The sequence below is a fragment of the Sceloporus occidentalis genome, unplaced genomic scaffold, assembly GCF_023333645.1.
Source record: "Sceloporus occidentalis isolate IW3139 unplaced genomic scaffold, rSceOcc1.0.p SCAF_106, whole genome shotgun sequence".
NCBI classification, from domain to species: domain Eukaryota; kingdom Metazoa; phylum Chordata; class Lepidosauria; order Squamata; family Phrynosomatidae; genus Sceloporus; species Sceloporus occidentalis.
The window spans coordinates 1,723,513-1,734,405 of record NW_028317086.1 but is presented as its reverse complement, the minus strand read 5'-3'; the positions used below and the strand labels follow the sequence as shown (position 1 = coordinate 1,734,405).

General features: G+C 35.1%; 1 protein-coding gene across 1 annotated transcript; it reads right to left on the bottom strand.

Annotated features, from left to right (window-relative positions):
• Positions 1 to 1,984: 1,984 nt before the first annotated feature.
• On the bottom strand, positions 1,985 to 8,078 carry LOC149283327 (dimethylaniline monooxygenase [N-oxide-forming] 2-like). The gene is made up of 8 exons (XM_089497707.1): positions 7,944 to 8,078; positions 6,819 to 7,007; positions 6,421 to 6,583; positions 5,519 to 5,661; positions 4,918 to 5,117; positions 3,394 to 3,746; positions 3,194 to 3,266; positions 1,985 to 2,336 (listed from the first exon to the last, which is right to left on the bottom strand). Exons 1-8 carry the CDS (start codon positions 8,076 to 8,078, stop codon positions 1,985 to 1,987), a joined length of 1,608 nt encoding a protein of 535 aa, XP_089353833.1.
• Between the last annotated feature and the right edge of the window lie 2,815 nt (positions 8,079 to 10,893).

Below are 10,893 nucleotides of genomic sequence, written 5' to 3'. Positions count from 1 at the left end.
TCATTACCTTTTATAGATGAGTAAAAGATTTTTCAACTAAAAGTTAGAAACAGTCATTTTTTTCTAAAATTTTCACCATATTTTATACTTTTTTTAGTAGTAAATAATATGATACAATCAAAACAATGTCATCTAAAGAAAGCCCTTCTTGTCCTGAAAAAAACAATATCTAATGTGTGTGGGTTCAGTAAACGGGAAAGAAGAAAATTACAGCTAAACACAAGCAGCGCAGAAATGTTAAAAAGGCCATTGTCACGAAGGGTACAAAAAGTAAAATCAGCCTTTGTCACGAAGGGGTTAAAGGAGAAGCGTCCGAGGATTCCGGCTCCTCACTCCTTCCCCTGTGTTCCTTGCCTTGTTCCCTGTCCTTTGTTGTGCCCTGTATCATGTATATCTTGTCTAATAATGTTTATTCCTTGTCTGGTTCACTGTAGTGCCTGTAACATGTATGTCTTGTCTGGTTATGTTTCGTGCCTGGTCTCCCTGTCCCTTGCTTGTTATGTTTCTGCTTACCCTTTGCTTAGCTTCCATACTCCCAGCCTGCAGCATCCTGCACGTGATTCTAATAATATGCTTCATGCCTGCTCCAGGGTGCCTGCAGGATACCACTTCACCTTGTTCTGGACTACATCCGCTGCCATATCAGGGCGCTGGTGTTTGGCTGCACTACCCTAGGTGCTCAACACCTGGGTGAGTGTGGTCACCCTGCAACCAGGCCCTGTCCAAACTCCACTACTGCACTGTGACTCCTGCATACAATCATCGGGCGCGCTGGGTCCTTTCAGTCATCTGTTTGGACCCAGTCCGTGACAGTTGCATATATGTTGCATGGGGCAAGTAAATTCAACATTTGATTTGGAATACCTTATAAAAAAATTTCTTCAACATGTCTTGGAGACGTACCAATTGCAGATTAAGGGATTATGTAGAAGTATTCCATTAGGTATATATTATAGGTAGAAGAGGATAACCGGGGGAGGGGGGGCTCTTAAGGACTAGCTCAAGCAATACCAACAAAAATAGTTAACTTTTTATCCCATCTAGTTATTGTATTATTACGAATGGGAAACAAATGTAAAAAAGAAACAGAAACAAATACAACGGTATAAATAATTCAATTGAACACATTTGTGACATATTGATCTTATTATTTAATAATATCATAATACTATAACATGGTTACATTTGGTAATTTTGTTTCAAAATTCTTTTTGGCTACATTATATGTGCGTTTGTTGCCACTACAGTTTCATCAATCTCTATAATTGCAGTTTCAAAAAGATACATAAACTGTTTTTGACACTTTTCTGTCAAGTATTAGGGTAGAAGAGCATGATCTTGGCACGCTTAAGATAAGCAGCACAATCTGATCTTGGCCCAGACCCCAGCCTTGACTAACCCAGAGGAAAACTGAATTTCCTTGCACTGTAAGAATAATCCAAATAATTAGCTTCCACTAATATAAGAAACAAGGTACTTGATTTTACTGCTATCGTCAAAAACAAAATGTCGATAATAGTTGCCAAATGTCAGTTTGCCGCACAAACTCTCGCCAGTACTAACACATGCCACAAAAAATGCCACTTCCCCACCTAGATCTACATCCATGGAAGCCATAGAGAAGACAAAGTGCATGTGCTATTCTATCCCAATACCTAAAAGTTAACGTCTAGATAGATGTAACACAGGATCTGGCTTCCTTTCCATCATTGTTGAGCCTTCTTAAAGCCTATGCTGGCTTGTCCAGCTATATATTTAGCACCTAGTCATTTAAGTACCAAAACGATGCACCATACATTACTTAGATACAATATTATTTGTCTATGTAGGTTTGGTAAGAGTGCTAAAATAAAACAAAAGCGATTAGTACTTGTTATCAGTATTCCTTAAAAGTAAAGGATGTCTGGACAAAGTCTTACACCATTATTAAAATCTAAATTTAAAGGAGAAAACCTTCTAAAGAAGATCTCTATAATTCACACTCTTAATATTTGTACACAACTACTGAAAACAGCACAACTAGAGCACAAATAGCTCCAAGGAAAAATGTCATTCCCATAGATTTAGATTCATGTTGTTTCACGGTTCGAGTTTTCATTGGTTTTATTATGCGATCCCAGGTGGTCATGATCTGCTTCCTGGCTTGTGGCCATTTCCCAGGTCCAACAAGACGGTACTGTGCTGGTGTGCAGGGTCCAAACAAGACTGCAAGGGCTAAAAATGGGTCTGTGGGGAAAAGCTGTAAAATATTAGGTTTGACCTCCATGTCAGTTGCTAGTTCATCCAGGTATTCAATGTAATCCAGCTGTAAACCACTCTCCCTTGATGTGCCAAACCTGTAATGAATAATAATAAATAGTACAACGCTTTCATTTCATTATATAATGTTTTGAGATACATGTTTTAAGAACTACAAGAAAGAAGTATACATGGGTGGATGACAGGTTCACATTCTTCTTATAGACCCAATGAAATTAAGACGCAAATATGGCTATCTCCTGTTTTTAATCGAGGCTGAATGTTTTAGACAAGAACACACACGTATACTATATAGGAGTGATAATCACTAAGATATAACGTTCTACTGGGAGCTGCATACGGATATCAATACTGATGTACCACGGTCTAATACAATCCAAGAAAAGAGTGAACTATCAGAAGAATGCACCAAATCACCATGCCAACCAAATATTTGGGGTGCTCTGTCCCTATGTGATAGCTCTAAATCTCCCTTAAATGTGACCTAATGCATTTAGAAAGAGCCAGATCACCCAGGAACAACAATAATAGTTTCTATACTTATTCTGTGGTGTATGTGTCCAATATTTTACTTTTATTGCAAGCACACATACATTTTATACACTTGGAAGTTTTTGATGTGAAAATTCCAATTTGCCAGATTCAGAGTAGATTTCATTGTGCTCCATTCATAACTTCCTATATAATCTTATTTCTGTTTTAGTCTGCAATTAAATACGATTACAAATGTTTATTAAAGGCCATATTACCCTCTTAAAAAAGATTGGATTTGATGCACGATCCAGCTATATGCTACACACTGTCTATGCTTTTTGTTATTCCTCAGGCAGAGCCATTAAACAGCAAGAGTCTTATGAGTATGACATTTCATTTTCATTATATTATTAGTGCTTGAGCTGGAATGCAAGTTTAATAAAAGGAAACATAGAATTACTTTTTTTTGGTAATCTGCTTTTTCTTTTCGATATCGGCCATCACCTCTTTCAAAGATGGAAAGTTACACAAACCTATAAGGAAAAATTAAATCATTGGCATACATTTTTTTGGCTCAATGTAGACGTAAACATGTATTTCTGTTAAAATATATCTTTGCAAAATATGTAAAAAAAAATAATGATTTTCTAGGAATCTTACCTTTAAAGACTCTGGTGACCCATCTAGCCTGGATCTCTGCAGCTGACATAATAGGACCAAGGGGCTGGATAAGCCCAATAACACCCAGAGTGGGCTTCTCCAAGCTTGCTGGAAAAATGTTTCTATACAAAGATGTTTTATTATTTTCAACTTTTATAATAGACTCATCCAAAAAGGGAAATGAGAAGTTATACCCCGTGGCAAATATGATAACATCAATGTTTTCTGTAGTTCCATCATCAAATTTGACTGAATTCTCAGTGAATTCTATCACCTCTGGCTTCACCAACACAAATCCACATGTTATCCGACTTGGCAGTTCATCGTTTAGCAAGGGCTCTTTAAACTGAGTTCTGCACAAAAATGGTTTTGATTAGTACACATGGATTACTTCTTGTTCAGACAAATGTAGGTGAATGCAACAATTTTGTTGCTTTGTATTTCTAAGAAATAAACCTAAAAACCATACAATGTGGCAACACATAAGGAGCTATTTGGCCTCTCTTATCAGCTCCACCCTCCGTTTTGTGACTGGACTTTGTGACAGGACTTCTTTTATGTCAGGGAGACTTATCAAAAGTGTGCTTTAAGTATTGTATTAACTTCTTTCATTTATAGAAAACTATTCTGCTTATCCAAAACACTAAACAAACTATTATTATTATTATTATTATTATTATTTGGGAGAGGGGCTTGGTGACTCGCAAGTCAAAATGAGCTTTGTCAGAAACACTTGAATATTTTGACTTGAAGTCCAGTAGAGCAGTGTGATAAACTAATATTCACCAAACATTTTCCCAGAAAAAGGTAACTTTAGGGGAGAAAAGAAGGACGGAGGGATGTGTCTTGAAGAGGAACTTTCAATCCTAAAACACAGACATTTAGGGGCATGCGTTACCACGCAAAATGTTATTATATTACAGAAGGTATCCTATGGACAGTTATTGTTTTAGCTGATGCTAAGAGGCAACATTATGCACCCTGGAAAAAAGTATGCTGGCAAGCAGGATTAAATACAGACAAAAAGACATAGGAGTTTGTGAAAACTTTCAGAAATCTCGATCAACCTTTATATGTTGGAGTAAAGACAAAAGCAGGTGGCTTTTCACAGAAGCATTCAAATACATAAAATAATTAAGACAAATGTATATAAACTAAAGTATTTGATGTATATTTAAAAGAAAAATAAATTGCAGGGCAAGATATTGTATTTTTAAGCTGGAGGATCACAGGCTTAGATTTATTGTGAGGATTTTTATTTCAATGAACAACTGATGGGCAATAGACTTTCGGCAGGTGCATTATAGTTCAATATAGCGTGGGACTTTAATATTTTATGGAACAATCATAAGGTTATCCTGAACATAAGACAAAGCCAAGGACCATATAAGGTTTGAGGTTCCATTGCATGCAGAAGAATGGTCTTCATGCCTGAACACTCCTCACAGCGATTAAACCAGCCTTGCAACTCCAGTTGAAATTTCTTTGTTACATCTCATTTCCTGAAAAAAATCTCACAATTACCTGTCACAGGGCTGAAGGCCATAGTTGGCATGGTCAAACCATTCATTCACTTTCCTGTCAATTAACCAGCTAACAACAGATACAGGAAGTATATTACGGAACCAATTTTGAAACCGTGTGTCAAAGCAGATATCCCAAGGGTAACCTTGCTCAAAAACACGACTCATTACCCAGGATCCTCTTCGTGTGCTAAGAAACACCTGAAAAACATGTAGGTTACCTTTTATATATATTTAGCTAATACTTTATATAGTTATTTTAGCATTTTATATTAAGCAAGTTACATGAGAAATCATTATACCAACCAACAAAGAACCTAGTCCTAGCAAAATATTGCAAACAAAAAGGAACATATATTGTTAAAATAACATTTTATTTACACAACAATGCAACAAACAACAGATGTGTCTTCTTAACAATTTTTATTTTATGTACCCTTTTAGCATACATGTCATGAATGAGTTAATAATTCTAAACTGAGCCTTAAATACAGTATTATCACTGATACCCAGAATGGTAATTGATTGAATGATTGTAGCAGGATCTCAAGATAGCATAGTCAAAGAATATGTCACATTGTGGATAACATAAAGCATGTTACCTGGGAAGCAGTTCGGCTGAGTTCAACAGCAATATCGGACCCTGTATTTCCCATTCCTACTATGAGAACCCGTTTCCCTTTAAATCCTTCAGCAGTCTTGTATTCTCGGCTGTGGAAGTATTTACCTTTAAAAACTTTTATACCTGTGAATCAGTGAGAGAAATATTGTTAATCCAAAATTAGTGAGTAGCTGAACATCATACGTTTCATAAACAGATAATTCTTGTTGTCCAAGAATACTGTGTTTTGTTCATTCCACAATTTGTAGGAATTGAAAACTTTTAATGCTTCAAGAAGTTCTGTGGTAGGAAGCTGTGACAAGCATAGAATGAAATGGATTGAGGGTGCTGAGGTTGAGTGGACCGTTGATGGGGTAATGTGGTTTTGGAACCAACGTAGAGTAGGAATGTGGGCATTCTTCGGCTAGCTAAACAGCATTAATTATTTTGCACATTTTACTGTTTTACTTGGAATTTCTCCTACATATACTATATAGATTTATATAAAATGGTATATTGGAAATGTATAAGCAAATACATTTTTGATTGTATAACATGCCAGAGGAAAGACATTATCTTGAAAACTAGCAAACGTAATCTACCTGGCCTATAGAATAATCATGTTTAACAAATGTGTTCTTTCCATGCCTCATGCAGTGCAATTGTATAACTTTATTAGTGGATAGCAACTATTTCACTTTTTTTCTAATATAAATAACCCATTAATGGGGAAAAAAACATTAAAATACAAAAGCATAATTACTAGTTTCATGCTTGGGCTATCTACAGTGAAAAACATTTAGCTATTATACTAATGTAGTCCCACTGAGATAATTTCCAATATGTTAATTAATAAGGTTTGTGGTTGCAAATATAAAATCATTTTCAATTTTCATTACTTACCTGGAAAAGCCTCCAGTGGATAATTTGGTTCAGTGTGGTGACCAGAGCAAACCATGACAGCATCAAAGATGGCTGTCTCTTGCTTTCCATCTTTTTCTGTAGTCACTTCCCACTGGCCTGTACTCGAGAAGTCAGAGGTTTTCTTCACACTCCGAATGAGTGTCTGAAAGAAACCCGCATAGCAAACACATAAACATAACTATCCAATAATCCATTATCCATAATTATCTTAATATGTTTAATATTTGTTTTATTATATAAAAAAAGCTTATTCAAGTTTCACATTTCAATAATATATTGATTATAAAGTGATCTTAATTTTTCAGACAGATGATGATTGTCGTGAGATTTTTAGCTCTGATCAATGAATGATAGTGAAGTTGACATTTCTTTTTTACCCTGAACTTGATATATTTCAGTAGTCCAAATGCTTCTGCATAATTCCGATAATAGTCCAGCATTCTAGTATTGTGGAGGAAGTTGGAGGTGTTATCGGGGTGTGGAAAATCACTGTAACACATCATTTCTTTACTGGTATTGCTGACAACGGACTGATAGATACTGGCTCTTCCATTTTCCACATTTGGCTAAAACAAACATGAAGTCATACATTAATTTAGGAATTAAAAAAAAATACAAGAAAGGCTTTTTTTAACCAGACTGGTGTCTGTGCGGATTTGCAATTTGAAATTTAGATTGTTACGTAATGGTAAAACAATGAATTGTCTCATTGTTATTATTTATCTTTGTCACTTAAAAATGTAGTTTAATGTAATAAAGCTAAGTGTATTATACACTACTGCCATGTGCTTTAGTGTATATGTCACCTTATACCCTAGATTTCCAGGAGGTCTAATAAGACTTCTGTGCACATGAGCAAGATTTCAGTGAGCAATCTTTCTATGCTGCAGGTCTGGAGTTGTAGCATCTTGGGCGAGGTAGGTATAGAATAAATATGAAAGCACTCATTAATTTACCCCATCATGAGGTTGTGGGGGACAGTAGACTCTCCATTTATTTTTTTACTTTTTTTGCCTTTGTTAAAATGCAATGGTGTTCACATATGAAGCAGCAATCAGTTTACCACACCCTATAATATAATTATAACGCGTTCCTAAATTGTAAAAATACCTATGATACTTATGACATGCCCATAATGTAATTATATAGTAGTGTATTCATTAAATTAATAACAATTTGTTGACTCTCCAGTCCCCCTTATTCTGCCTAATTTTAAATTTTTGTAACTAAGTTCAGCATCAGAAACATAACTGCTTCAGAAGCCCCAACCCTTCTCGGGATAAAAAATCAAGTAACATTTTCCATCATTCAGAATTTGTGAATAAAACTTCATTGTAGTGTCACACAAAAGCAGGCACTTTTAGGCTGTTGCCATAGAAATGGAAAAATGCTTTATAAAAGCGTGGCTATGTTGTTTTACATGATCGGTAGATATTTGAGGAAAGTCTAAAATGATAGATCTGATAACATCTTAACTACGGAAGGTCAGTGACTTTACTTACAGTGTACCTCCAAATCCCACCAATATCATCACTTCTTTCGAAGCAGGTAGGCTCCAAACCCTCATCGAGGCAGCATTTCAAAGATGTCAGACCACTGGCTCCTGCTCCAATAATTGCAACCCTCATTTTCACCATTGCAGAAAAAATACTAGAAAACCGACATAGATATAGTGATACCCATTATTTACAAAAAAATCTTTTTAAAAAAAAATAAGCTTGCTTCCACTGAAATTAAATAGGCAACTTGACTCCATGAATCACATATTTTCAGTTTTGTGAGCCAAGAATTAAATTATATAGCGACGTTGTAAAGTATATGTGCCTGGGTTGACCATGAACTCTAATACTATCCAATGAACACATATATTTTATGTCATACAAGTGAACCCTTACCCCATTTTGCTAATGTTAAGATGTTGGTAGAGTAATTTATATATCAGTAAATTGATGTCCCATAATTAACCAAAGAGCACGAAGAGAAACCAAAATAAAGTGGTATTTCCAGACCTGGACATATATTCCAGAAGCCGTTAGACATAAACCTTCATATGTGCCCAGATATTTTCCTCTTAAAAACTTTATAGAAAAACAGCACTATGCATCACAACGCTGTTGAATTTTCTAGCAAATAGTTCTGTGCTATTTCTGTTGATTTACGCAAACCCTGTAACTGCTTGTTATAGCGCATGTAACTAATATATTAAGTTTATACTTACACTTTTTGGTGAATAAGACTGGTGCTTCCTTGATGGTGCCAAAGAAGTTGTGTCACCGATAAGTCTGTAACTTTCCTTTTGAAATCAGCCTCAAAGAGTGCTCCTCCTACATAATGAAGTCATTTAAAAATTAGTGTACTTCAGGAGGATGGCAACAATAGTAAATACTTGGTGAATTAATATTACCCTTCATTTAAAAAACTATAATGATTTCAATTAAATTTTTTAGATTTTTTTCTAACATTCTCTGAATATATCTTAGTATTTTTTTTAGTTTTAGTAGTGGCTGGGAGTACCCAACAACGATAAGTACATTTTGAACGCTGTGCAAAATGTAACCGGTTCATAAATCTTTGTATAGTAAGAGGACCATGTTGGCCATTTTCTTAAGGACACATACATATTGTAATGTGCTGCCCTGCACCATGTGAGATGTATAAACTCACAGAAGGGAATCGGTAACCTCCTGGGTAGGACTGCACAGAGATTCATGTTAAATGTATATGTGTTGGAGAAAAATTGGTCGATGCCGTAATGTGCGGATACTTACAAATTATCCAAAATCTACACTTTTTATATTATTTGCATCTTAATTTATCCTTTATAAATCCAATTGTTAATTTGCATATAAATATTAAATTATAAACTGACATATCTATATCTATCGATATATCTATATATATATATATATATATATTGTTTTTCTTCTACAGAGCACAAACACTGCTTTTAATGTAAGCTTTATTTGTTTTTGCAGGATAATATGCCTTATACGATGAACATTTGTCCACTAAATCCTGTACACAGATGTAAATTCATACTAATCCAATCTAAATATAAAGTCAACTGTGCCTAGAATTGCAAGATCAGTTTTGGGTGTTCCACTGCACACACCATGTATTAAGAAGGGAGGGAAGGGAGGGTCCAGGTATCAGGGTAGACTTTATATTCCTTCATGCCACTTACAGCTGGTGCATGTTAACTATTTGCTGTATAGGCTGAGAGAGATCTAATTCTACATTCTGTATTTCAGTCTGATGGAATGAGAGTGGTTTATCATTAAAGGTTGTTATTCAGATTATGTGCTCAAACCCTTCTTCAAAGTTGAGTGTATATGTTATTTGTTCATGTTAGTTTTGTTTCATGACTATTTTCCCCCCAAAAAACATGGTTTCCCTACTTGGCAGGTGAGTCTGGCTTTGCTTTTTACATTCCAGAATACTACATTCACCCTGCATGACATGGTATTCTAAAGCTAAAAAGTTAGAGAGGTCAAAAAAGAACTTTTTATTAACCCCTTAAGTTTATTAACCCCTTAAGAACCCCTTAAGTGTAAAGTATTTTATATTATTTTACTCTTGAGCGTGCTAGGGTTTTCAGCATTTTTGCTATAGCTCCATTTACCTGTAATTTCCTGCCTTCTTGTTTATTTTATTCTTTTATATTTTTCAGGACAACTAGGGCTTTTTATATGAAACCGTTCCCATTTATACAGTATATGCTATAGCTGAGAAAACAAAAAATGTGGGCAAAAACAGAAAAAAAATATAAATGTGTATTCAACATTTTCTGGATATAGCCAAGTCCCACATATATATATTTTTATATATATATATATATATATATATATATATATATATAAAAGGGGTAAATAGAAGTATTATTAAACACCCATCTACACACACCAGACAAGCCAGAAGGCTTGCTTTTCCCTCAGAAATCTCATGGTGCTTTCACAACCACAAGGGATTCTGGGTAGGTGCATGCAAACAAGGTTAACAATTATCACCTTTGCCTCTATATCCACTTTATACATGGATTCCTTGAAAGTAATTGCCCGCTGTACAAGACAGCCTTTAGACAAAACTCAGAAAGAGGTACAATAGCCAGATCACCACTCATGGACATATATATATATATATATATATATATATATGCCATGTTGTTTTGGATGTAATGGGGTCCAAATTGGAATATGCAGATTTCCATTTTTTTTACCATTTTTAGCACCAACATCTTCCAAAATTGGTGTTTACAAAAAAAAAAAAAGGTTTTTCTCCAAAATGTGCAATATCACATTTTTCTCTCTGATTGTATATGTGTGCACATACAAAAATCTCACAGTTTGCATTCAGCAACATCATCTGAGTTATCAATGTCCCACATGCTTAGGTTTGGCATGGTTATGGGACCTGGGGGTATTATTAAGCGTGACCTGGCACAGGTTTTAATTA